The sequence below is a fragment of a genome, unplaced genomic scaffold (genome assembly GCF_019419815.1).
Source record: "Pyrus x bretschneideri cultivar Hongxiangsu unplaced genomic scaffold, Pyrus_bretschneideri_v1 Contig11, whole genome shotgun sequence".
Taxonomy (NCBI): Eukaryota; Viridiplantae; Streptophyta; class Magnoliopsida; order Rosales; family Rosaceae; genus Pyrus; species Pyrus x bretschneideri.
Window position 1 is genome coordinate 6,771,623 of NW_025999402.1, and position 26,972 is coordinate 6,798,594.

At 36.8% G+C, this 26,972-nt stretch overlaps 2 protein-coding genes, 1 non-coding gene and 1 pseudogene across 7 annotated transcripts; 1 reads left to right on the top strand and 3 right to left on the bottom strand.

Annotated features, from left to right (window-relative positions):
• The first annotated feature begins 4,246 nt into the window (after window positions 1-4,246).
• LOC103965365 (sucrose nonfermenting 4-like protein) lies at window positions 4,247-9,919 on the top strand. The gene is made up of 13 exons (XM_009378416.3): window positions 4,247-5,003; window positions 5,142-5,229; window positions 6,064-6,240; window positions 6,324-6,431; window positions 6,542-6,601; window positions 6,811-6,900; window positions 7,651-7,785; window positions 8,180-8,324; window positions 8,442-8,615; window positions 8,756-8,819; window positions 8,922-8,991; window positions 9,216-9,333; window positions 9,434-9,919. The coding sequence occupies exons 1-13, from the start codon at window positions 4,873-4,875 to the stop codon at window positions 9,523-9,525; spliced, it is 1,452 nt and encodes a 483-aa protein (XP_009376691.2). The 5' UTR covers window positions 4,247-4,872; the 3' UTR covers window positions 9,526-9,919.
• A 1,038-nt stretch (window positions 9,920-10,957) lies between these two features.
• On the bottom strand, window positions 10,958-20,668 carry LOC103965364 (protein ALWAYS EARLY 2). Of its 5 annotated transcripts, none has more exons than XM_048576780.1 (20): window positions 20,429-20,668; window positions 19,552-19,669; window positions 19,364-19,429; window positions 19,040-19,102; window positions 18,856-18,933; window positions 18,363-18,534; window positions 17,449-17,708; window positions 16,993-17,347; window positions 16,232-16,306; window positions 15,622-15,905; window positions 15,444-15,500; window positions 14,583-14,906; window positions 14,322-14,500; window positions 13,948-14,230; window positions 13,083-13,289; window positions 12,771-12,935; window positions 12,276-12,419; window positions 11,956-12,165; window positions 11,455-11,742; window positions 10,958-11,325 (listed from the first exon to the last, which is right to left on the bottom strand). In XM_048576780.1, the coding sequence occupies exons 2-20, from the start codon at window positions 19,651-19,653 to the stop codon at window positions 11,161-11,163; spliced, it is 3,477 nt and encodes a 1,158-aa protein (XP_048432737.1). In that variant the 5' UTR covers window positions 19,654-19,669; window positions 20,429-20,668; the 3' UTR covers window positions 10,958-11,160. The 5 variants fall into 5 exon arrangements, with proteins under 5 accessions (XP_048432737.1, XP_048432729.1, XP_048432731.1 ...); XM_048576772.1 differs by having other exon boundaries at window positions 19,364-19,459; XM_048576774.1 differs by having other exon boundaries at window positions 12,309-12,419; window positions 19,364-19,462.
• A 562-nt stretch (window positions 20,669-21,230) lies between these two features.
• On the bottom strand, window positions 21,231-21,333 carry LOC125473939. The gene has a single exon (XR_007255678.1). It is a non-coding gene; the product is annotated as a U6 spliceosomal RNA (small nuclear RNA).
• A 64-nt stretch (window positions 21,334-21,397) lies between these two features.
• On the bottom strand, window positions 21,398-25,795 carry LOC103965362 (annotated as a pseudogene).
• Between the last annotated feature and the right edge of the window lie 1,177 nt (window positions 25,796-26,972).

Below are 26,972 nucleotides of genomic sequence, written 5' to 3' on the forward strand. Positions count from 1 at the left end.
TTTTTTTTTTAAATAAATGAGTTTGTGCATTGAAAGAGTGGATTGTCGCCGTTATAAAAAACGATGATTAGAAATAAAGGTTTTGACACTTTCTCATGAATAAACGAGTTGCACGTTGAAAATATGAACCACCTTATTGCCATATCAAGCCAATAGGACGCACATGCATCTACAAATATAAAGCAAACACGGCCACCGACAGTCACAAAATCTCTACATTCAAATCCGAATTACCACTATAAAATGTCCCCTTCTGAGTATGCCAATATATGATGAGATTGAACCAATATTTGTTTTGATCCAAATTTACTGAACTTTTACACTTTCTTCACGTTGGAGTTCGATTATTCTTCATTCTGTCTTTTCCAAACTGATTAGTTATCACATATGTGTCGATGAATTTTACTAAAAGCAATCTAAAATTCATATAAGGGCGAAGAAAAATAAAGCACATATTAGTGGAAGTATTTCTCATAAAGTATAAAATTTATTTAAAAAAAAATAACTGGTTATTCATGCACCTATATTATTTTTCGCACACTCCTAATTTTTAGTCTTCAATCAAATAAATTAAAAAATAACAATAAAATGACAAAAAATAATAAACAAATAAATGAAAAATGAAAAATAAAAATTAGTGTATGGATAGCACAGTCCAAAAAATAGATGAAAATGTGTTACAAGCCCATTGGTAACCCGCATAAAGGATATTATTTACTCAAAAGGATTCTCGCCGGATCCTCTTTATGAGGATCATGGGAATCCTCCAATTATATATGTTCATCGTACATCGTGCAATAAAAAATCATTGAAATTTTTTTTTATTTGCAATTGAATATAAACAGTATCTGATAAAAATTGATCACACGATGTACGATGAACAGATATGACAAAAATGATTTGACGTGAATCCTTACTCGTTATTTACTGAGGTAAATAGTGGTAAAACTCTCTCTCTCTTCCCATGGTGGCGGAAGTTGACTGGGACTCATGGGCAGTTGTGGGCCCAACATTGATGTGATGTGATTCCGTGGGGTCCAATTAACGCAGCAAATCATGATCGTCAAATTCTGTTAATCTAATACCCAGCCCATCAAACTTTTTCATTTTTCGATCGGTCCTTGCCCTTTTGTCTTTTTTATTTTTCATTTTATTTTTTTTCTGGGGTAAAATTTTTGTTTTCTTTTACATCACTTTTTTTTTATAAATAATAATTACACGGAATTTTTTCTTTCAGCTCACATTTATGTTTAATTATGTTCTGGTTAATGTTTGACTTATTTAAATAGATGATCAAATAAATAAAAATGTGTAATAGAAGATAAAATAGCGTCGTTATATTATTTTTCTTTTATTATTATGAGGACGAAAATAAAAGAACAATTGACAAGCCAAAGATTCTTTGGTGCCCACTGCCCCATTTTTTATGTTACTTTCACTCTATTAATAGGAGTGTGCTATTTAAGTATTATTTTTTACTTCTTATACACTTCTTGTTAATTTATGTCATTTAATCTTCTTCAATTCATCCAATCAACGATCGAAAATTAAAAAGACGTATGAGAAATAAAAATGGGTGTGTGAATGACACATCCCTTTATTAAATATGTGAACTAGCATGTATAATTTTAGCAGTTTTTGTGCAAATTTATATATGTTTTTTGAAAGAAATTTAATGTGTGGTTTGTCTTTTATTGGCATACTAAAAATGTCTTCAAGCACTTGGCAAGGTGCAATTTTGAGGGAATTTTAATTTTAATTTTTTTTACAATTTAATATCTAAAAAAAAAAAAATCAAACTTTACTATTTATCATTTAAGAAAACAAGTTACTTAATATGAAAGCAAATTATTTTAAAATTTTTAATTACTGAGAAGGTGATTCAAACTTGGCATATTTTCCATTTTTAAAAAGTGTAAATATGAGTTTAACTAAATTAGCTTAAGTAGTGTGCAATGCTTCACCTTTGACACTTAAGTTTGAATTTCTTTTTTCGTATTTAAGTGAATTTAGGGTAATTATCATAACAATCATTTAAAAATAATTTTTAAAAGCTTAAATGTCAAATGGCTCATGTGTTTCACCCTATCGGTCAATTTGATCACCGTGTTCTCATATTGACCAAATTATTCCATATGTTTACCTCTATTAGCCAATCTTAGACCATTCATTAAAGAACCGTTAAAATTGAGACAAAAATGTAATTACGTTGTAAACCCATAAATGCACGCGAGATCAAATCAATGACGGTTCAAAATATTTTCGCACTAGATAGTCTTGTGGACATTTGATTTGCAATCCAGAAGATAGATGTCCGAGTCTTCTGGCGCGAAAATAGTTTGAGGAGTCGTCGTCAATCATTTGATCTCACATGCATTTAATGGGTTTACAGTGGAATTACATTCTTATCTCAAATTTAACGGTCATTTAACGGATTGTCTATAATTGGTTAACAAAGGTAAACACAAGAATTAATTTGGCCAAATTGTATATACAGGGACAAAATTGACCGATAAGTTAAAATGCAAAAACTATTTTGATATTTAAGCCTTATTTAGAAGCAAAAATTTAAAATAAAATCGTTAAACACAAACCGGTTTTAAGGAAGAAATTTCGAGGAATCTTACCCTAAATAGCAAAACAATTTGTTGCATGCCAGTCAAAATGCATGCTCATTCTTTTCTCTTGTAAGCTTTTAGACTTTAGTACCTTACATCAGTCAATCATACTTTTTACATAAAAAGTAAAAGAAAATAAACCGAAAATCATTACTGTATTAACAAAAAATACAATACGAAAAATTATTTTCACACTTCTATTTTTTCGTTGCACATAACTATATTTTGTGCCGTGAGATTGAACAAACTAAATAAAATCAATGGAGAAATTTAAGTAATGATGTGTTGAAGAATAGAAAAGGTGCATGGAAACCATTTATCTTGAATACATATAGTACTATTTCAGGTATGCTTGCAACCTTCTTAATTTTTTTAATGAACCGTCTATGTTTTAGATCATTTTTTACAGATTAACTATGCAAAGAAAATAAAAAATCATAAACCGTTTAATACATTTGATTAATTTTATCATAAATTAAGTGTTTAACTAAAAATATGGTATGTTTTAGATGAAATTTATTTATTTATTTTTGCAAAGACAATGTTTAATGGCCTAGGAATTAATCCTTAGAAAAATACACGTGAAGCTTGAAAAAACACTTAAAATGCTTCATGCAATAAACTAATGACTGATGCTTTTTCTATAAAGCATTTAAAGTGCTTTTGGAATCCAAATTTTTTTCTCTAAAAATATTTTTAGTTATTTTAAAAATATTTCCAAACAAATATCAAGCAACTTAATAAGATCGTAAAACAAAAATAAGAAAATTGTTACCACTCCTCCAGAATTTCTGTAAGAGTCATTTTCTCTTGGATTAAAAAAATCTTATTCTTTTGTCTCCTTTGCTGAAAAGACAAACAAAGGTAAAGTAGAAACTTAAAATAACTACTACCCTTTAAATAATGATTTTAGTTGTGGAAATTTGCCATTACTTTCATAAAAAAAAAGAAGTAATTAACCAATAAAGTAATTGAACATCTTGGTGCTGGATGATAGTGACCATAACAGTTGAAATGCCTCTGTAAATCTTTTTGGCCTCTGGTGACTGTCATGAAGCTACCATTTGATCCATTTTTTTTTACTAAATAAAATAATATATATATATATATATATATATATATTGTAATTGAACTTAATTTGGAGTTTCTTGGCTGTGAACTGAAAAACACTTTTGTGTTTTGTATATTTAGAGAAATTTTTAGTTGTGACGAGAACATAAGTGGTACATCATATGTTTTAATAGGAATGATGAAAATTTTTATTTTTTAAGTTATTAACTTTTTAGCACACATATCCTATCATTTATTTAGCAACACATGATGTACTATCTTGTGTACCGATTACATTAAAAAATCTATAGTATATTTGGGGCGTTATAGTACAGGTGATTAATGAGATTGATGTCTTACTTTTACGGTAAGTTAAGAAACTAAACACACATGTTATAATTAAAGTGGAATTATTACGCTCAGCGCCCATGTTTTGATACACAGAAAAGTTAGTCTAACTATTTTAATTCTTTTCTTTTACACTTTTAATTTCTCTTGGGTCGTGTTTGGATGTTTTCCATTTGATTCTTCACTTTAGAGGACACACAGCTTTTGAAGATCCAAACCATACACAACGCCACTTACCCCCAGACTCAGCTCTCTCTCTCTCTCTCTCTCTCTCTCTCTCTTCAATGTTAGGGTTTTCTTCCTGTACCTTGCTGTTGTCACCCCAAAATATGCATTAATTACAATACAACCACTGTAATAGTCGAATTCCTCCTCCTAGCTTCAGAGAACAGAGCTCTGAGGTTGGATTTGGTAGGAAAGTCTTTGACTTGGGGTAGATCAGAGATCAAATTGTGGAAAATCCCCTGGCTTTTAGCTGGGTTTTGTGGGTTTTCATCCTGCCCGTCCGATTTGTTGACTTTTTGGACTTAGAATTTGATCAGAGGGTGGTGAGATTGAAACATATCAAATTTTGTGTTTTTGGTTTTGATTTGGTGGCACTGCATGTGCAAGCATTGAGGGTCCTCTGCTCGGTTGTGGAGGATCCCCATTACCAAGCAAGAACAAAGAAAAAAAAAGAGAGTGGGGTTTTCTTTAAGTGGGATTTGATAAAAGGGTTCTTAAATTCTGGGGAAAATAGTTTACTGGGTTGGTGGGATTGGGGTTTTTGTGGCAAATAATCAACTGGGAAGGTGTTGAATTTTCCAGTTTGTGGGATTTTTCTGTAAGTTTATCTAATTATCAAATTTGGTGGGAAATGTTTGGGTCTGGTTCGGGTGCTGCACCTGCACATCAAAGCAGTAAACTTTCCGTACCAGTTTTAATTCCGTATCCGTTTGTCTGGCCTTATGGAGGAAGGAGTGTGTTTCTCAGTGGTTCTTTCACAAGGTGTGCCATGACTGATCAATTTCCAATAGTAGTTCTGGTTATTTGAGTGATAGTTGTTTTTCGTGTTACGATGCTCAATGTATCATTGAAGATGTGATATGGATTTATGTTTTATTTTATTTTTTTTTGTATGTACAGGTGGTTAGAACATATACCTATGGCTCCAATGGAGGGGCATCCAACTGTATTTCAAGTTGTTTGGAATTTGACGCCCGGATATCATCAGGTTTATTTCTCACACTTATGACTTATCAACACTATTATACTCGGTTCAAGTTGCTGAAGTTTTAAATCTTACTTATTGCCCTCATTTCAAGTTCTGAAATCATTGGTATTGCTATGAATATATTGTCATGTGATACTGTTCAGTTGAGTTTGCTTGCATAAAGGATAAGCAATGTAATATTAGGAAACGGGATTCATGAATGCTGTAACATAGTTTGTGGTGTTCTTATGTTCCGTCTAATTCTCAGAAAAAGTAAGAAATTGGCATTTCTCATTTGTTACATTCAGATAGAAAGTTAAGGAAGAAAATTGTTTATGTAGGAAACTCTGATTGGTTCAGCATGCACTGGTATCAGGTTTTTATTGTACAATATGGTACTGGCTATAGATATCACCCTCGTAATCAGGGGCAGAGTGTGAACAGAACCATAAGGGTTGACTTTTTACCACAAATTAGATCGCTGAATGAAGCGAAGAAGTATATTTCTGTTAAATAAATGAAGCTCAAGTGGATACTTCAAAACTTGTCCTTCATCGTTAAAATATATAACCTCTGAACCCCTACAAATCTGAGCTAGGATTTGTTACTTTTTTTACCGCCCCTATATGCTTTAATGTATGTAAAGGAACGATAATAATAACATTTCTGACATGCTTGTGGTGGTGGTAGATATAATCTGTTCAGCTCCTAATGTGTTGATAACATCTTGTGTCCCTCTCTTTCTGTGGCAGCCATAAGATATTCTCACCCAAGGTGTACATGTGCTCGCTCACTGGTACATCATACAATATGTATGTGTCATGCTGACATTAGATGTGTTGTTTCCAATTGCAGTACAAATTTTTTGTTGATGGCCAATGGCGACATAATGAACATCAGCCTTTTGTTAATGCGAATGGTGGAACAGTGAATACCATCTTTCTAGCTGGAGAAGATATCGTTCCTACAAGTTTCAGTCCTGAGACTTCTGGTGGGTCCAACATGGACGTAGATATGGTTCCTACAAATGTAGTAAGTTTTTCACTTGTATAAGTCAAGGATTTGAGTTGTCTTGCAGTACAGAATAGGTCATGTTGTAAGGTGGTCTATTGCAGGAAACAGTTCCTAGGTTCTCACAGGCTGATCTCGATATCTCCCGACATCGTATATCAATGTTCTTGTCCAGACATACGGCTTATGAGTTGCTTCCAGAGTCAGGCAAGGTTTGAATGCTTACCCTTATGTTGATGCTGCTATAGTAGGTAGCTTATTGGAGCTGACCACCGTGATCTGGTAAATTATCATTCTTATTTCAATTGTGATGACATCACAGGTCATTGCCTTGGATAATAGTTTACCTGTGAAGCAAGCATTCCATATCCTACATGAACAGGTGAATGACTTTTCCACAAACACGTAAATGCTTTCAAAACAAAAAGTGGGAGGGAGCTTGAATTCCCCAGCTTACATGAATTGATTGTCTCTGCTCAATTTACATCAATCCCTAGGACATTTATGCCATTTAAACAGTTTCTGCTGTGGTAATAATTTGTATTTTGTACCTATCTATATCTTTGGTTACTAATTTAAGTTCCTTTTAAGGGAGTACCTGTGGCTCCTCTGTGGGATTTTGAGAAGGGCCAGTTTGTTGGAGTCCTTAGTGCTATGGACTTCATCCTAATCTTGAGAGAGGTGTGTCCCGTGTAAAACTTTTGTCATTCCTTATTGTTAATATATGCTTGTTCTAGTTCTCTATGAAACACAGTAGTATACATATACAAATAACAATCAATATATATATATATGTTCGAAAGTTTTAAATTTTTGAGGCACGCATGTAACTAAGAGGTTTCTAAGCTTCAAATGTGCTACAAGGTGCATACTAATGGTTGTTCTCGTGAAGTTTCCGTTTCTGAACATTCATATTATAAAGACACGTATTATCTTTCCTGCCATCATACCTAATGTTGCATCTATATTCCAAACCTTGCCGGAGTCAATTTATGGTGCATGAGGGAGTCTGTCGACGGGTAATACAACACTTGTTACGATTTCTGGGCACACACAAACAGTCTTTAAACTGTTTAGTCTTTTTCCTTTTTCCCCATTACATCCATACTGTTTCCTCTATCACAAACTTCTTGTTTCAAAATAACCTTCCTCACCCTGAAAATTTACGCAGATCATGAATTTTCATGGTGCCAATCTCAGAATGTGGTTCTTATTAAAACTTTATTCTGAAAGTGAAATGCTAAATTAAATTTATTTTATTAGCTGTTTTTCCTTGCTTGGACTGCATGCTTGATCCTTATTCCTTGAAATTTATCTTGCTTTGTGGATGCTTCTGTCCTTTGCATTTGCTTTGTTTTTTCAATTCACACAGAGAGAATGCACTTCGTAGTTCCATTTTCAGTTTATTAAAATGTATGGCTCTTATGAAAGCTTGGGAATCATGGATCCAACTTGACCGAGGAAGAGCTTGAGACTCATACTGTAGCAGCGTGGAAAGAGGGAAAAATAAATCTTAACAGACAACTTGATGGCAATGGGAGATACTATCCACCCCATCTTGTCTCTGTAAGTTCCTTATGAGATGTTAATTTGCATTCTTTTTTAAAGTGAAGTGTTACCCTCAGCAATTATATAATTCAGAAATTTGTACACCTTTCGAAGCCGATGGCTAAAGATCAAGTGGAGAAGATTTCATACTTCATTTAAATGTTGTCGTTTGAATAATTTTGGAAACATGACTTAATTTGTATGCAAAGTAACTACCAATGTGCTCATGAAAATTTTCATAATGCACAAAAATTGGAATTATGGAATATGCATGAACTGAGGGTTGTTAGACTCTGCATATTCTTTTGTGTGGGTTTTGGGGCTGAATTACGATAAATCTTGGATTCACTGTAGCCAAATTCATGATTTCAAATCATGATAATGCTTATATTTGTGCTGTTTTGACATACAGGCCGGCCCTTACGATTCTCTCAAAGAAGTAGCTTTGAAAATTTTGCAAAACAAGGTGGCTACAGTTCCAATTGTCCATTCAACTTCGCAGAATGGTTCATCTCCTCAACTATTGCACCTTGCTTCCCTCTGCGGAATACTAAAATGTATGTATTTCTCTAGTATATCGTTAAGCTTGCACATTTAGTTACTAAAATGTATGTATTTCTCTAGTATATTGTTAAGCTTGCACATTTAGTTACTAATCTGTAATAAAACTTCAGGCATATGCAGGCATTTTAGACATTCTTCTAGCTCCTTGCCCATACTCCAATGTCCTATATCTGAGTTTCATTTAGGAACATGGGTTCCGAATATTGGAGAGTCAAATGGACGGCCATTGGCAATGTTAAGACCAAATTCATCTCTTGCTGATGTCTTCTCTTTGTTGATACAAGGTTATATTTCTTCTATTTTCTAGCTATCTGCTTCACATCTTACCTAGTTTTTATTACACATTGTCTCCAAAATTAGCCAGATGGTTTTATTTACGTCAGTCCTGACTCATGCTTCTGTGTGGCTATATTTTCTTTTGCAGCTGACGTTAGTTCAATACCTATAGTGGATGGTAATGATTCATTGCTGGATATTTATTCACGAAGGTGAACTAATGAATTTCATTTATATCTGCATCAAGTTTTACGTAGAGCTAGTTACTTTGTTCCTTGACCAATTGTTGAATGTGCTTGTTGTATCCTCCTCAGTGATATCACTGCTTTGGCCAGAGATAAAGCTTATACACAGATTCGCCTTGATGAATTGAGCATCCATCAGGTAATTGCTAAAAGTCTCAGTGTGCAACAAAAGGTTTATGTGATATGTGAGTCCACAACTCTTGGAGTTTCAGTTGACACAAAAGCATAATGCAACCCAACCTATTAGTAGCGGAAGTATAGACGAGGAGACAAAATCACAAAATCCAAAGACAAAATGAGTGATGCAAAAATTTCTCTAGCGCACCCCTCTGAGAACTGAATGTGCCTGTCTGCATTTTGTAGGCGTTGCTACTGGGACAAGATGCGAATTCTCCTTCCTGCTTCCTCAGTGGGCAGAGGTGTCAGATGTGTTTGCGGTCAGATTCTTTGCATAAAGTGATGGAGCGCTTGGCTAATCCTGGTGAGTTTCTTGGCCATCAAGCAAATAGCTTTCTTTGCTGTGTTTTGTTTGTGTTAGTAACAAGTTTTTTCACAAGTCGCTTCCTTTGTTTATCTTTTAGGGGTTAGGAGACTTGTGATCGTGGAGGCTGGCAGCAAGCGTGTAGAAGGGATTATTTCTTTGAGCGATGTATTCAGGTTCTTGCTAGGCTAGCTTTAAACATATCGGGTACTATATACCATGACGTGGCTTTTGATGGCATTTGGGGTGATTTTCCTTTTGGCGCTTTTTCGTCTTTAGTTTACACAGGCTGAATGGGTTCATTTAATCACTCAAAAGTATTTTACAAATGCGTCGTGTTTCTGAGCCCGGCCTCGTTTTAGAATAGAAATTTGAAAGAGAGAAATCTGTAAATTGTGAGGAGGATTCATTTCCCCCGCCTTTCTTTGGCATAAACCTTAATTACCAACTCCACCTAGCCTTCCATCTTTTTATGTTAAAGGCTTAAAGCTAATAGAATGACTTGAAAGAGAACTGTGTAAAGTGTATATTGCATGATTGGCATCCATGGTTCTGGTGCTGCATTTAAAACTGGGTTTCAATGTTTTGTTTTGGTGCACATTTCTGCAATGCCCTTGGGGTGCCTTGCATCGCAAGAAACGAAACACTAGGTATTGTTGGCTGGGTTTTATTTTCTGTAATTGTATTGGATGACATCTTAATATCGATGTGTTCTTAAATGTTTGTTGCACTGGCTAACAGAAGCATTGGCTTACGCTGGCCATGCCTGCTGAGCTGTTGGCGGGCATGCCCAATTAGGGCCTTGTCCACACAATTTTCAATTAAAAAAAGGGGAAATGAAATGTCACAAATTTACAAGCACTAAATTTCTTCTCAAATTGGGATTTTATTTTATTTTGCATGTTTCATTTTTTTAGCAAAATCGTATCCCATTCTCTCCTTAATATTTTGGAGAGATGGCCAGCAACAAGACAATCTGCTAGCTCTTAATAATTTAATATTTGACTAGTTAAGTAACAAGTTTGTATCTGCTTTTGCAAGAACTAAAAGTATTTTTGCCTAGTTTTGGCAAAAAGTAAAATAAAATGCTTCTAAAGTCGGTAACAATGGTTTTTGGATTTCTAGAAAAAAGCACTTCCAAGTTTCAAAGTGTTTTTTTTATTATTTATTTTTATTTTTTTGAAACTAACATTTTATGAACTCGTTTGGAAGGGATAAGGATCCCATCCAGATTCAAATGATGAGGATCTTAGTCGTTCATCATATATTATGCAATCAATTTTCGTCAAGTAATATTTATGTTTAATTTTAAATAATAAAATTCATAATTTTAAATAATAAAATTCAAATGATAGAGGATCCTTAAGATCCTCACCATTTGGATCCGGATAGGTTCCTCATTCGTTTGGAAGCACCTTTAAAACAATTGAAAATGCTTTTAGAAAATGTTTGACTCTCAAAAACATCTGAAGTGTTTTTTGTAAAAAGTAAAAGAAGCCCAACTAGTCGCTTCAAACATGTCGAAAGCCGTAACTTACTAAAAAACCGGAAACATAGTTGAGATGCAACTACTGGCACGAGTATGATTGATAATCTGTCAACCAGAAACATGTACTCGTTTTTCTTTTGGCCAACGGGGCAACATCGGAGAAAAGTAGGACGGAAAACCAAGCCTTTATCGATGTATATATACACGAAAACAGCTTCTAATTTACAGGCTTAAGAACCAAGAGACTCGATCTGACGCGCAATTGGCAGGCAGTTAGTCTGGTCTCGAACAACTGTAGCAATCAAAACAATTCCGGGGACTGGAAGGAAGCGTCGGACTCAAGTTGGTACGAGTGCTAATATCTGAGTCTTGATTCTGCCCATGCACATTTGAATTTCTCTGTAAACTCCGACATTCTGGGGACAGCGCGGATGCAGGCTTGTCACTGCATAATCTAATACTTGAGCAACAACGGCAGGAGGGAACTGTCGTTCTGTGCACGTCTGCACGCGGACAAGTGAAAAACATTCAGCATAATGCAGTTAGGAATCCAGTTACAGGTAAGAAACCACCAAGGGAAAGTGAACACTAGCATTTTTCTCTACCGACCTAACTCGACACGCTCAGTTTACCTGTATCATGTGTACAGCCATCACGCATGCAGAGATGAGCTCCGAAAGAATCTGTGCCTCATTTTTGTCAGCGTCATGCAACTTCGGTGCAGATGAATCACTGGTCAAGTTGGGATCTGATGTGCCGGAACTTAATTGATTGCGATGGCCCAAACTGCCGTTTACTTGCTCTTGAGACCTGTTTACAGGTAATCTAGAGTCTGATGTGAAATGCTGGTTATCGATGGAATCTAGAGCCTCTCTCATTCTAACGTAAGCATCTTCCCCGCACTTCCTTGACGCCATTGCCTGTAATGATAGTGTCATTATGTTACCGCACTAACTGCCTTCAACTTCAATACCGAAGAAAATGAAGAAAGAAAAAGAGCAACGGCTTGGATTTTCCTCGGCGAAAAATAAAGAATACTAACGTTTGGATTTTCAGCCATTTGATAAGATACGGCCCAAATGTAGAAGACCAATATCCTACAAACCCAAAATTACAGCACATCCAGTTCATACCTGAATTGCAGCATTAACCATCATATGTGCTTTCGATTTTGAAACTTCAACAATGTCAGCAACACTAGATCCTGACTCTTGAGAAATAGAGCTGTCGAAGGAACTCGGGCCACCATAGATGGTGGAATTGGATGGCTGTTTCATCCAAGGAGGCAAGGAATTTGCTGGGTAAGTATTCCGTTGCCTCAAATTAACCAAAGCTGAAGAAACCTGCACGTGGAACTGAATTTTTTAGGGCCGCTACAAGGTTAAAGCAGAATATGGTACACCAAAAACAGATGTAAAGCATGACATGATATAAATTCACGGAAGCCACATGCCTGGCCACTGGCTTCCTTTAGCTGTACAAGTACCGTGGCGTAATGCTTCTTAAAAGGCTCACTATCTTTTAAAGAGCATTCTCCACTGTTCTGGTTTTCCAAGATGTTATTATTTGTGTTCCTAAGCTCCACCAACAATGCCTCCTAAAATTCGAAAAACAAAATCAACCCTTTCTGAGCATCGTTACAAATTCAAGGAAGATTACCAAAGAAGCTTGATGCTGAAAGATTTTCAGGGATGGATAAAGACAACACCAAGACAATTGACCAAAGTGGGAAAGGGCACCAACGACCATATTGAGGAAATTCTAGAAGACCTAAGGAGTTCAGGAGGAAGTGGCTTAAAGGTTGAAAACTTTCAAGCCAACTGAATTTATGATAAGACACCTAAATGCATGCGAAATGCGGCGTCAGAATGTTCCCATTTTGGCAATAAATTGAAATAAATTATATACATCTATTAATCAGCTTCAAGGGTAAAATAAAAGTATAAACCTTCTTATCAAGAGCCCGATTCAACTCAGAAAGAGCTCGTATATCAGCTTCCCTTGCTTGATTATGTGCGACCACCATACCAGGTTGACTATATGCTGTCTGTTGTGCCCCACCAATATCAGCCGATGCTGTTTTTGGTTGTGCTGTTGTATGAATTGCATCCCCCTGTACAAAATTTTAAGAAAATTAGTTGATTATACATGAAAACTACCATCCATACGTTCCAGAATACAAGATAAGCAGTGGATTTTATGAACTGCGAAGAGTTTTAACATAAACAAATTCACAGTTTTGCTTAGTAGAAATGCTGACCTTCCCCTGCTTTATGGAGGCATTCACGGGGCTAGTTGCTTTCACCAAATGCCCACTTGAAGGAAACATCATAGGCCCTCCAAAATTTAGATTTCCATTCTTATTTGCTTCCTTGGATGTAAGAAAGGATTTGTCAAAAGCAATATTCTGTCTCCTTAGAGCTTCTGGCATATTATCCAATGGGTTCAAAGGCATACAATCAACATCCTGCAAAGAAATTTTCTCATGTCATATCTCAAAATAAACAGATGGATTTTCTTGATGTAGCGTTCTGATTCACTAGCTCTTGATAGCACATGAGAAATAGGAACCAAAAGAATAAAATATTAAATTATCAAGCTGCTTAGCAAACAGCAGCGTCATCTGAAATCTTCTGGGTTCATCTTCCTTCAGTTAGTATATAATTAGTACGTAATCCTTGAATGCATAACCTAAAATTTTTATGATCCGTAGACTTTATTTGAATCAACAGCCACATAATTTTATTTTGAATTTCTGATAGATAAAACAATTCAGTAAGAGCTAAACAGAAAACTAGAACATTACTCCCTAAAAGTAATAACTTGAGTGATATATCTGGTAGAACCCAATATTTAAATTACTAAATTACAGTCAAGTATCCCAATCCAAGAGTCATGCACACAAATAAATCCTTAGATAGGATGGTCGAGGGAAAACAGTTTATCTAGCATTGGTAACTATTGACTCACTAAAGATCAAATAAGCTAGTATTTGGTGTGTGAAGATGGGTGCAAGAGTGTCAATATGCACTTTGACGAAAATGAGACTCAAAAATATTTCCACACTGAGAACACGAATACAAAATGGAAAGAATGACATGTAGACAAGTTAAAAGAACCCCTACCATGACAAATTCAACTCCTATATCTGGACGGTCAAACTGAACCCTGCACTTATCATGATCAACGGTGAGCACACTTCCATCATGAACTTCTCTTGTTTTAGGATGTAGAGCAATTACTCGTTGCCCAACTGATAAGGGTCTTGCTAAATCTGTTGGGAGTCCTTCCCTAACACCAGTACGAAGCTCAGCATAATGTTTCCTCACAGATTCCCGATATTGTTTAAGTTTCTCCCTTTCTTCATGTAGAAAGTGCTCAGAAAACCTTCGAGGTTTGCCAAGGGAACTGCAACGTAGAGAAAGCAATGAAACAATCTTCAGTAAATATTTTCACAATTCACATATCATATTCTATCTAAACTAGTTGAAATATGTACCTTCTAATGACACCCCATTCAACACGAGTTAGTCTCGGAATGTGTCCCAGTCCAACATGATTTAAGTACTCCTCAAACTCCCTTTTGGCAAACCAAGGGTAGTCAAGTGCGCTATAAAACCACTCAAAAGTGCACCATCTACGTACTAAATGTGATGACAAGCAACAAGATATCTTTTCCTGCAAATTGGTTATATGAGAAAAGAATACTTTGGTTTTAAACATGGAAAAATTTACAGAAAAATAGGGAGCATGACTTTACCTTTAGATGGAGTGCTCTGTCCTGCACTGAGTTTGAGCGTGTGATAAGTTGATTTTTCAATTTTTTCTCGCAAGACTTCTCTTTGGGGTGCAACGTTCTGGGTATATACATTTTACGTCTACTTGTTTGTTTCGTTGGCAAATTAACTTGGCTTGAAGTGGGAGCTTGTGCGGTCGATCCCGTTAAATCAGTCACTGTACGCCTCTGATCGCTATTCAAAGATCCTTCCAATGATCTGGCTGATTTCCATTGTTTTGAAGGCGTAGAGATTTGATTGGTGCGTTTTCCTTTAGTCACTGGTTTATTTTCTTCTTCACCACAGCCCTACAACATATAGCATGGGAAATGAAGTAAGACATGACTCAAACATAACTCAAACAAAATTACAGGTAAACAATCATTTACTTTCATTCAATATAACGTCCAGCTCAAAAGATCCACAATTTGAAGCTATACTGTATGTGTATATATTGTCCTGATGGAAATGGACTGTTACTACGTTTGGTGCAGAAAAAGGACCATAAATGCAAGTGAAAACTAAAAACATACTAAAATTTATCATGTTGAAAATGATACTTCTTATTGGATAACACAAATATATAATTATATATTTCAAAATATCCAACAAACTTACTACCATTTTATATAATGGTACAAATATAATACATTTTTTTAATGGTCATATCCTATTCTTTCAAGAATTGCTATATTGTTATATTATTATCATGGCTATACATGCTTCATATATAGGCCCATAACTACAAGACTTGGAATCCAAAAAGTAACCACAAAATATTGGCTCTTAACAGAAGACAGGAGAAAACATGTGCAAATGTGAAGAAAGATGATCAGCATACATACCTCAGTCTTTGAAGGTTCATTCATATCAGAATCCATATGAGCATCAGCATTTGATATCTGAACGTGAACAAGAATTGTCGGTCGTCACCAAATAACCAAACAGTTGATGAAAAAAATTAAGGTAAGAGAGATTCCAAGAAAATTTAAATTGATAATCAACCTTCATTGCTATGTTTACCTTTGGTATTGAAGACTTCCGTTTCCTTTTCAATATTTTAGTGGTAGACAGAAGCCGTTGTTCCGATTCAGAGACAGCATTCATATCAACTGCTGGATCCCTCCCAAGTTTGGATTTTTTGGAATTGGAACCCTCAACTCCAGAAATTGTGTAAGGCACTCTATGTTTTACACTGGGGATTTTATTTTTGTTTCTGAATTGGCTTGTAGATGTGGCTTCAGGGACACTAAATTTATCTTCTGCATCAACATTTGCCCCTTCATCTTTCAACTGGACAGATGATCCTATATCCAACAAATAAGGATAACATCATACTTTAAGAGAAAACATTTGATCATTTAACCATGCATAATAGATGTGCAAAATTAACAATTGCACCCAGATAAAAATATGAATCCCGAGAACAAAGTGCAGTCTAAAACGCTGCACTAAACTATTATTTCATGAATTCATCTAAGTCATTTTTCTTCAAATTTATCCATCCTCTAAATGCAAATGGATGTCCCAATAAAGTTATAAGTTGATACCTGTTGATCTATTTTCCCTATATATAGATAAAATGTCTCACTAACACCCATCTAGGAAATTTCCTAAGCAACAATCTACATACCAGATTCCATTGATTCCGGCATCATCAGAGACAAATCAGCTAAGGTTTGCAGAGCATCCAAGCATGAGCTTTCATCTGCGAGAAGAAGAATTGCAATATCAATACATCATTAAAAGACATATACAGCAACCCTCAATACATATAGCAGGTTGTAAACCTCAAGCTGCAGAAGTAAGGATATATAGTACATGGTACTAAAAATTTAAAAAAAAAAATGCAATTGCTGGAATTCAAAATTAAAATGGTTATTAAAGGTGCCTGTGCAATTAGGTGTGTCTATGCCCCTGATTGTCATATTAACAAATTGTATGCATAAATAATATACACAAATAATACGTAAATGTACAAAAATATGGTTGGATTCAGTGTTTGTCCTCTAGGTTCTAAAATCATATCTGAAATCAGCACAAATAATATGTGAATGTAAAACAATGTGACTGAATTGTACTTCAACAACCACTACTTCTCATAATTTTAAGAAACAAGCACTTGCATTCCTTTCCAGTTCCTGTATATGGCAGTGTCTCCTAACAAGTTAAGTTCGTTACAGACTTCAAACGGAAAAGGACAAGCAAAACTCCAAAACAAAGAAAAACCATATTCCAGAAGATAAAGATAACATCATGCCATTTATTTCAACTTTCAATTGCATGAAAAGAAAAAGAAGAAGAAAGTAACAATTAAATAGTCATCATTCTCCAAAGATATATGAAAGACCTTAGAACAGGAAAACAATATATAATGTGCATAAGCAAAATTACCTCCAAAATAAAGTTTCTTGCTCTCCTTCCTTTGACCTTGTGGAGAAGGTCGTTCCCCTTTTGTATTTGAAACTTCACTATCATCTATCGCCCTAGAACTTACATTAAGTCCTTCAGTGCCACTGCATGCTTCCCCGCCATCATCAAACTGATGATTCCCACTGTGTTTAACTTTCCCTCTCTTTTTATACAACTTGTTCCCCTTCGAAGGCATTTCTACTGTACCTACACCTTCTAACAAATCTCCGGCATCGTCTCCAGTTTCAGCGCCCCCACTTCCCAAACTACCTTCCAACCAGTCTTCATCCACTGAAGCACGACGAAGATTGGCACGAGCTTTCCCTGGTGGTGGATGCTATATTACATAAACAAAAGAGAATCAAATCATTCAGTTCAAAATCTCTATGAATAAGGCAACAAATGTAGGGCCAGAACAAGTGAAGCCATATTATGTACCATTCTTCCTGAGCTCTGGACAGAAGAAGATTTTATATGCACAGGTCTTCCGTATGGCGTTTGAGAAACTTGGGGAGAGCCTCCTCTTTGCGAAGCCTCAGTCAATAATGCTGCCACATGCGCAATATCATCATCATTGTCCCCCTCTGACTTCCGACCCTTTTTAATTGGAGAAACATAAGCTTCCCTATCATCTTTCTTATGCGGATACGAAATTGGGACTCGAGGTGTCCTCTTTCCAACTGCACGAGGCTGGTCACCTGATAAAAATTTGCGTCAAAAGAACAGAAGGCAAGCTTCAGATGATAATCATTTTTCTATTATGTACATCATCAGAAAAAAATATTCAAGACAGTTCCCATGATCATATACTGACACCAAACAAAAATATGAACTAGCACTGCACCAGGCTACATGCATGTAAACATTTTCCAATTGTTTTTAATTTCTGTGGATTCTCATGAGCGCTAAGAAAACATCTCCTTCCAAAGAATAAAAATAATTTACTACTACACTGAAATTTAGGTTTCAAACATGGAAAAGAAATTCTAAACAAATATGACTACATTAGTCAGAGTCAAAATCAATCAATCACTGAAACCATTTGAGCATCATTGGGTAGCAATAAAATTATCGCAGAAGACCTTCCAACCTATCAAAAGAAGCCCCAACCCTCACTCTCCCCCACCAAAATAAGGAAAAAAGTTCTTCCACCTTCTATGGTATCACATATTCAACAAACCAAACTTTTTATGTTATTTTTCTTATTCCCTATCAGGTTTAACTCTGCAATCAGCATATTAATCTTCAGCCTTGCAAAAGAAAAGGATATGAGGTAAAAGAACAATTAGTACAAAGATATAAATATAGTTGATTAAGCACCAGTATGATGTTCATCACATAAGGTATCATACCATCAAGCTTTCTCCTTTTTAGTAATGATAGGCATCCTTCAAGCGATGCACTTGGATGAGCGTGTAAAACATCTTTCGAGACACTGGGCTGATCTTTCCCAAGCTTGCGTTTCTGCGGCTTTCGAGAAAATCCTAAATCATCATTGCTCTCTCTTTCACTATCACTGCCTTCCTGTCAATTCAGAGGTACGAAATTGGGTTACAAAGAGAACCCTGATGAGTAGAAATATTCAAGTTCATACTAATATAGCACATACAAGACTACATAATGTGAAAAAGGAGAGCTTTAACGACACTCATTGTTTCATGTGCACTGTGACATTGCCAGTAAACTTAAGAGCCCATGAAGTGCATCAAATCATATCAACAGTAACCCTAACAGGTAGTAGTTTTGGAAATTGGAATATCATCTTCAAGTATAAACCCAACATTTCCAAATAATGTATAAAATCCAAAACCAGGGGACAAACTTGAAAGAGTAATCCAATCTCACCATAACATTATAGTGATCTGTCATCATCGCTTTAAGGCCAACTACAGAAGCTGTTCCCTCTGGCAATGACAAATACGCCTGAAATCAGAAGCATAAACAATTCATATTGTCAGAAATGGTAAAAGACCACCTTATAATGAAAGTTTAATAACAAGGTTGAGGTAGTATCATGGACCACACGTACTCGGTTCATATTGTAAAGAGCCTCCACCATCTCAATGCTTCTGTTGCGCACTGCAGCAGCCACCTAGAAATCCACAGAAATCAAATATCTAAAAGATAAGGGAGTAAATAAAACAGAAAGTGCATAAAAGAACAATTCATTTTAGTATAAACAACTATTAGTCAGACATTAAAGGACGCAAAATGAAATTTGCTTACAATATGATTCACCAAGTACAATGCGATTAGCCTAAAGCTGATATATGGCAATAGCACCAGCAATCAGCTTTAGTTGTCTACAAATTTCCAAAGGCAAACTGAATCAGGAAATCAAATATGAGCATACCTTCCGCCAATCTTTTCCATATTTTCTGTATGCATCATAAAAACGCTGAAGCTCTCCATTGCTCCACTGCAATCCCAACTTATCAGATAACTTTCTCTTCTATGAAAAAAATTTGAACAAAGAAAATATCAGTTGATTTATGTAATCAGTCTTCACAAGTGCTGAAATGAAAAATAAATAGGAGTTACCCGTTGCTTCTTTTTGTTTGACCCTCTGCCATATTTCTCCGGAGATGCCTCATTTACAGTTGCATACCGCTTTACACCTTTGGCTTTTCTTGTTGGGGCCATGGCAAAGTTCACGTATCTGAAGCACATAACACAAATCAGAGAACTGCATATGTGCCGCTGATTTAAAACATCTCCTACCCAGTGACACCAACTACAGTTCGACAACCAATACCCCAATCAAAAAAACTTAAACAGTATGTTTTCTCTTCAAGAACAAGCCAAAACAAAAACCTCTTTTCCCTAAAACAAATTCTCCGCCCAACTCAATATTCCAATAAGATCTATAGCCTCAAATAAGATCTATAGCATCAAACAACAAGGTACAACCACTTCAAAAAATTAAATTTTTTTTATCGTTGTTTTCTCATCGAAAACCAAACAGTCTGCGAAATTCAATTCAGCCTCAGCACAACGCGCACACCCGAATGAGCATCAAACAAGGTACAACCACTTCAAAAAACTAAAAATTTTCTTATGATTATTTCCTCATTGTAAACTAAATTTTCGAAAACCAAACTGTCCGCGAAATTCAAATTCAACCTCAGCACAACGCACACACCAAATTCGTTTTCGGAAAAACCCTCAATTGCCCAAAATCCCACCACACTTTGAGATCGACTCCCAAAATTCAAAAACCCACTCCACATGCAATCACTGACGCCGATTAAACTGGTTCAAAAGAACCGCTTCCCACAACCACTTCGAAAATCAGCAGAAACGAAACAAAAAAAAATTCAGAGCTATTTCTCAAAACATTAACTCCCAAAATTTCAAATTATTCCGAGCCGACAACCCTTTTTCAAAGCCCTAAAAGTTACAGATCGGAGGCACTTACTGGTCGTAGGGTTTATGCAGACCCGAATTGAACCATCAGGGAGATGGCAGCGGCAAGGGAGCTCTAGAGAGAGAAAGTGATTCGGAGGTGGAGAGAGAGAGAGGGACTTCTAGAGAGAGGCAGAGTGGGTATTTTAGAGAGAGAATGAGATAGAGAGGAGGCGTTGCCGCGAAACTTGAATATAAAGGTGAGAGGGCAGAGCCAATGAAAACCAATTTTCTTTTATTTTTTTGAATTTGTTTTCCATTGGATTTTTCACAGGAGATGAGGGTAAAGGAGGAGAGTACGGAGTTTGTATTTGTGGGGGTGATGGGATCCGTACACGTGGAGACGGTGAGGGATCTGGAAGGTTTGGGTCCGGTGTTGGTGTTGGGTTTCTGTACGACTGAGTACAGGGGATTGGATTTGAAAATATTCTGGACGCGTGGCTTATCAAATTTAGTGCAATTTAAAGGAAAATGATCCCCTTCGGATCCCCTTTCTGGGGATCTAAAGATTCATCAATCACAGCCGTTCATCTACATCGTACGGTTAAAAATTATTTAAAATTTAAAATTAAATATAAATAGTATCTAATAAAAATGTCTGCATGATATATGATAAACGGTCGTAATTGATGGATTTCCTGGATCCCGACAAAGAGGATCCGGGAGGATCATTTTCCCAATTTAAATATCAGGTAGATTCCTTTCTTATGGGCTTGGGCCAGGCTCAACTTATTGGATAACGGAGACAGTACTTTGCCCATTGTCACAGGTCTTGCAATGCGACTGGTTTTCTTCGGGTTCGGGTTGATTTGAGGCTCGCTTGAGATTGATTCTCCGTTTATGCGTGTCATCCTTACCCAGAGGCCACGGTAATCTTCTCTATGTTGTTCTAATTTTATCGGATGTCCCCGAAGGGACTGCTTGTGATTGATTCTAGAATGGCTAAAGTGTTTTATGATGAACGAAATATTTACCAATTATGTTTGACAGAAAAAACTTTGTATTTATACATACGAACCAATTCTCGTCAATTAAATCCAGAAGTTTTACATAAACGGCAAGCAAAACTTACAGTGGTAAGATGCACAAGTAACCATTAAAATTTACAAAATCGGAACCTAAAATCTGAAGAACTTGCATCGAAGTAAGCTTGATTCAGTATGTGAGACAAAGCTAGCTCAACCTGGAAGCCTGCTTGAGAAAAAGGACTAGTTACAAATTGCAACCGCGCGGATCCTGCATTGCAACGGAACTGAATTTCTGATATGATGAAACTTCCTTCTGATACATGGAGAAATTGAAACTGGTAAAAGAGTGGTGCATCTGATCCAGTACGTGCTGCCAGTAAACTGGAAACCGACCCGGTTCCAGCTTGGATCGCTGGCACTCCATTCCATCTGTATGAGCTGCAACTGTTTGCCTCATGAACCAACTATGAAGCATCAGCAAAGCGTACCAATCACTGCCATTCCTATCATGGAACATGGATCTATCTTTCAATAACGCGTCTGCTGTTTCTAAATTCTTCAGGGCCCCTGTCCTTGTCCCTCCCATATTCATTAACCCTTCCACGCTGCTGCTTTCCAAATCCTTCTCTCCTAGGTCCCTTAAATTTATGTACATTGTCCCCTCTGTTACTCATTCTTTGCCCATCAAAATCATTCCCCCGAAATCCTTTGTTATTACTGCAAGATCCTCATGCTGATCTATCAAAATCATCATTGAACGAGTTCCTCCCACGACCATTTCCAAATCCTTCTCTTTTAGGACTGTTGAAACTCCGAGTATCGTTACCTCTGTTACTCATTCTCATCCCATCAAAATCATTCCCTCGAAACCCTCTATTATTACCACGAGACCCTCGTGTTGCTCCATCAAAATCATCGTTGAAAGAGTTTCTCCTACCACCCTTCATTCCATTGGATTCAAATTGTGTCTCTCTGGTAAAGTTAGGGCCGCCACGGCCTTTGATATTGTTTTCTTTATTCCTTCTTGGCCTATTTTTATGAGATTGAAAACCATTGTCTGATTCTGAACCAGAAAGTGAATCATCTTCCATATCGAAATTTCCTCTCCTCTCAAAACCTTTTCTCTTAGAATCCAAATTATTTGATTTACCTCGCCTGGCGCCAAATTTTTGATCTAGATCATCATCCAACATCCCAAGCTCATCATCAGAACCGAAGCTTAATCTCTTGGATGGACCAGGTGTAGTTCTACCCCTACCTCTTGATCTAGAATCGGCAACATGACTAGATTTCCAGTTGGGATGGACTGAAAGCTCTTTGTCAAAATCTACATCAAGTTCATCATCATCCGAGACAGAATGCAGCCCTTTGACGTGTAGGCTTAGATGGCTTATTGTATGAAGATGACTTTGTTCTTCGACGACCTTGTAAGCTATTGTCAGAGTTTTCAATGTCTTCTGATTCGGACCCTTCAAACTCAGAAAAATCAATTGAAGCATCCTGTGCTGAAGTTTTATTTTGAGTGTCTAACTCATAATTGTCAATATCATCATCGAAATCATCAAACCCTCTCCCTGGCCTAATAGTATCAGCTTCGGAGTATTCTTCATTGTTGCCCCTTGGTACTCTGCTATCTTTACTCAAATTGTATTCACGGTGTCCAAAATCTTGTCCTTGAGCCTGGTTACCAAGAGAATTTTCATCCCTCACTGAAGAATCTGCATACTCAAAAGCAGCAACATCTGCTCCATCTGACTCATTGTCATCAAAATTAAAATTCCAGGCATTAGCGTCCCCATGAAGAACAGCTGTCTTCTCCATTCTTGTCCTAGGGCCACGCTGCACTTCTTGCACTTTGTTCTCCAGGTATTCATCCGGTGGTCGCTTGCAATCACAATGAAACCATGCCATATTTCTCCTATAATTTTAAGAAATTGCACCTGCCATATAACAAGACATAAGGAAATCAATAATCTCATAAACTAAAACTAAAATAATTATGTATTTGAGGATGAGAAATAAAAGATCACGGGAAAGCCAACAGCCGAAAAATGCCAGGTTTCGAAAAGATCACAGCCGAGTAATTAATTAAGATCAATTCAAATCTATTAAGAGCACTGCACATAAAATTTTAATAGTACTAGAATGATGTCTTACCCAGGGCACTCCCATTCTCCTGGAAGCAGTTGTCTCTTTGGACGTTTGGCATCACATTGGAGGCAGATGTTGTTCTTGGCAAAATTCATGAAATCGCACCTGATACCAACATTCAAGATCATGAGCATTGTAGAAATCACAACTTTCATTACAAATTTCCGAAAGCATATTAGCTAATTCAATTCAACCATGCTTCTTAACAAAAAAATTATCAATCAGCTAAGTTAATGGAAAGCCATTTATGGGATATAAACAACATAACTATTAACTATTCCTCAAAGAAAGTCCCATTATTCTGGTCCAAGGAACTTCTAATGATGCCTAAAAGCTTGGTATGTAAAATATTAGACCTGGCAGAGAAATTTTCCCCAAGGAAAGTGTCATATAAAACGTACATGTATTTTCCAAAAAACCACCACCAAAGTATTAATTGTACAAAACAAATAAATTTGGCCACGATCCAGAAGAAACATACTTCGAGCATAGCCAGTCCCCTTTTTTCATCTCAATGTCATCCCGTAGAACTCGTCTTCTTGGAGGGGGAGGAGGCTGCTTTACTTTTGGTGGTGGCTTTTTGATTACCGGAGGTGGAAGATTAGGATCTATTGGAACAGCACTCAGCTTGACAACCTGATGAAGCAACTTACGGACCACAGTCTTGACAGATTTTTGTTTCAGAAGTGACTTATTGACCAATGATCCATTAACAGGATCAAATCCATAAGTCAATAAAATACGCATTATATCAATAGTTTGTGCCTCGTCCTCTTTGTTAGTAATCATATATGCTATTTCACAAGAATTCCTTAAACTGCAGGAACTGCAAACCTGGCATATGAATGAATACTCATTAGTTGAAAATGATAATTAAGCAATCATATCTATGTGACCAATAAATATGAGGGTGAGGCCAAATAAAATACCTTTCTGATGTTACATTTTCCAATAAAGGGCATGGCACAATATCAACAAGTACGACGAGAAATTCTCAAACGATCTCTCATTACTTAATAGTCAATGGAAAGTCATTTGTAATATGCTAATAGCAACCAACCTATTTATTTACTCAGATCTCAAATGGTAAAGCCATACTTATGACATAAGAGGTTAGCCTCCAGAGTCAGATCTACGCAAATGATCTCAGCAGTTAGATGTAAGTTTTATAAGCTTGCAATACAAGGAATTATTTTAAGTAATACTCACATCTCCTTCATCAAGATGGGTATGCTTCCTTAATAGTTTTGATGAGAAAACCACCTTCTTGTCCGTACTCGGGCATCCAAAACCCACCAAAACTTGAATATCCTGTCTCGACAAGGACCTGAAATTACTCTACTGTCTCAGAACTTCTCAACCATACTTGCATTAAATGCACCATACGAAAACCAACACATGCTTAAGCAATAGCTACTTATACAGAAGAGAGCAAATTGAGCACTTATAGGATCATCCATCAATTAATCGAAAAGAAACAGACTTTTAATCATAACACTACTCCATTCACCCAAATTGTGCACTTTTATAAGCTTGCAGTCATGATTTGTTTTGCATACAACCAACTAAAACACCATTTTCTTTAGCATTACCTTATGATATCGAATCGGTCCTTCCCGAAATTAAGACATGCTGTGTGGACAGCCTTGAAATCCTTGAAATCAATACCTCGGGCATCTTCCTCCGCTGGAAAAACAGCTTCAGAGGGATCAAAGCCGATATCTTGGACCACTCTGTCCTCGTCCACGCTCCTGTGATCAAAGTAGGTCTGCTGCACCAGCCTCTCCATCAGTTCAATCCACTCCGGCCACGGGTGCACCACCTCCACCTCCTGCTTAGCCACCACCGGCTTCTCCACCCTCTCCCACCCGGTCAAAACCGATACAGAATCGACCAAATGAGCATCATATCCACTCTGATTGCCAACTCCCATCCCTAATTCCGGGTCAATTTGGGACTTTTTCGATTCACGCCAAGGTATGATTTTCTGGCGGGTCTGATCCTTCTCGGAGCGTTCTTTCTCGATGGCGTCGATTTGGTCGAAGACGAAGCTCAGGCGAGCGGAGAGGGAGGAGGGTTTTGGGTCCGCGGAGGAGATTGGGGTTGGGAGGTGGAGAAGGGTTTAAGGAGAGAGGAGAACCGGAGGGGGTTTTGGGTTTTGGGAACAGCGAGATAGGCGTTTGAGGAGGAGCAGGGAGTATGGAGTCTGTGCCATTCTTAGAGAGAGAGAGAGAGAGAGAGAGAGAGAGCTCAAATCCTTAAACTCTCCATGGATGACGAGAGGGAGGGAGGGCAAGGAGAGGACGAAGGTAAGCTTAAACCCTACAATGGGCTGTATTTTTGGACAACCTACAGTGGGCTTTTTTTGGAATAATAAAATTACTGATTTGGGCTTGATTTGTAATTAAGGTTAAAACTTGTATTTCGAGATTTGACGAGACGTTCAAAATATTAATTTTTTTGGATAAATTATATAAAATTATCTCAACTATTGATGTCACGACATTTTTATACCTTATCTTTTAAAATTGACAATGTCATACTTCGTCTTTAGAAATTGGTCCAATGCTATACCTTCCGTTAGCCTGGCCATTAATTTGTTAGTTAAGTGCTGAAGTTACTTGATCCAGACCCCACTTTCTATTAAAATAATTAAAAATATATTAAAAAAAAATCATTTAATATTTTTTAAATATTAAAATAATAAAGAAAAGTTAAAAAAAAAAAAACAAAACAAAACCTTTCATCCCTTTCCCCCTCCCTCCTTCCCCATCTACCTGCTGGAACCCAGAAAAAAGAAGAAGAGAAAAAATAAAAATAAATAAATAACAAAACTTCATCCCTTCCCCCCCCCCTCCCGGCCCGCATCCTTCTCTCTTCTCCCCCATCCCCACCCCCCCACACCCAAGCCCATACCTGCAACCCAAAAAAAAAGAAAAAAAAAGAAAAATCCCAGATCGTCTTCCCTTTGTATCCACCCTTCGCACCCCCCCTCCCCGCGGAATCGGCTTGGCGAACGGGATCTGGGGTTTTTATTTATTTTTCTTCTTCTTCTTCTTCCTCCTTCTTTTTCTTCTTTCTGGGTTGCAGGGGGTTGGATTTGTTATTGTTGGGGGGGGACGAACTGGGTTTCTTCCTCTCCTCCTTCCTTCTTCTTCCTCCTCCTTCTCCTTCTTCTTCTTCTTCTTCCGCTGGGGGAGGGGGGGCGGGGTTGGGGGCTGTTGGGTTTTCAATTTTTTTTTTTTTTTTTTTGTTGAAGATTAAGCAGGGAAGAAGACGAAGATGGGGAGAGAGAGAAGGGGGGAGGGGGTGGAAGGGACCAAAGGTTTTGTTTTTTGTTTTTTAACTTTTCTTTATTATTTTAATATCTAAAAAATATTAAATGATTTTTTGTTTTTTATTTTTTTTAATTTTTTAATAGAAAGTGGGGTCTGGATC

Bases quoted from the DNA above. Each gene is read 5' to 3' on its own strand.
- LOC103965365 (XM_009378416.3), top strand. From the start codon at position 4,873: ATGTTTGGGTCTGGTTCGGGTGCTGCACCTGCACATCAAAGCAGTAAA. The intron at 5,004-5,141 runs GTGTGCCATGAC...TTGTATGTACAG, and splicing joins CTCAGTGGTTCTTTCACAAG to GTGGTTAGAACATATACCTA. The intron at 6,602-6,810 runs GTGAATGACTTT...GTTCCTTTTAAG, and splicing joins TCCATATCCTACATGAACAG to GGAGTACCTGTGGCTCCTCT.
- LOC103965364 (XM_048576767.1), bottom strand. From the start codon at position 19,653: ATGGCCCCAACAAGAAAAGCCAAAGGTGTAAAGCGGTATGCAACTGTA. The intron at 19,103-19,363 runs GTATGCTCATAT...GTGGATTTCTAG, and splicing joins ATGGAAAAGATTGGCGGAAG to GTGGCTGCTGCAGTGCGCAA. The intron at 16,307-16,992 runs GTAATTTTGCTT...TTCTTCTCGCAG, and splicing joins CAAGAAACTTTATTTTGGAG to ATGAAAGCTCATGCTTGGAT.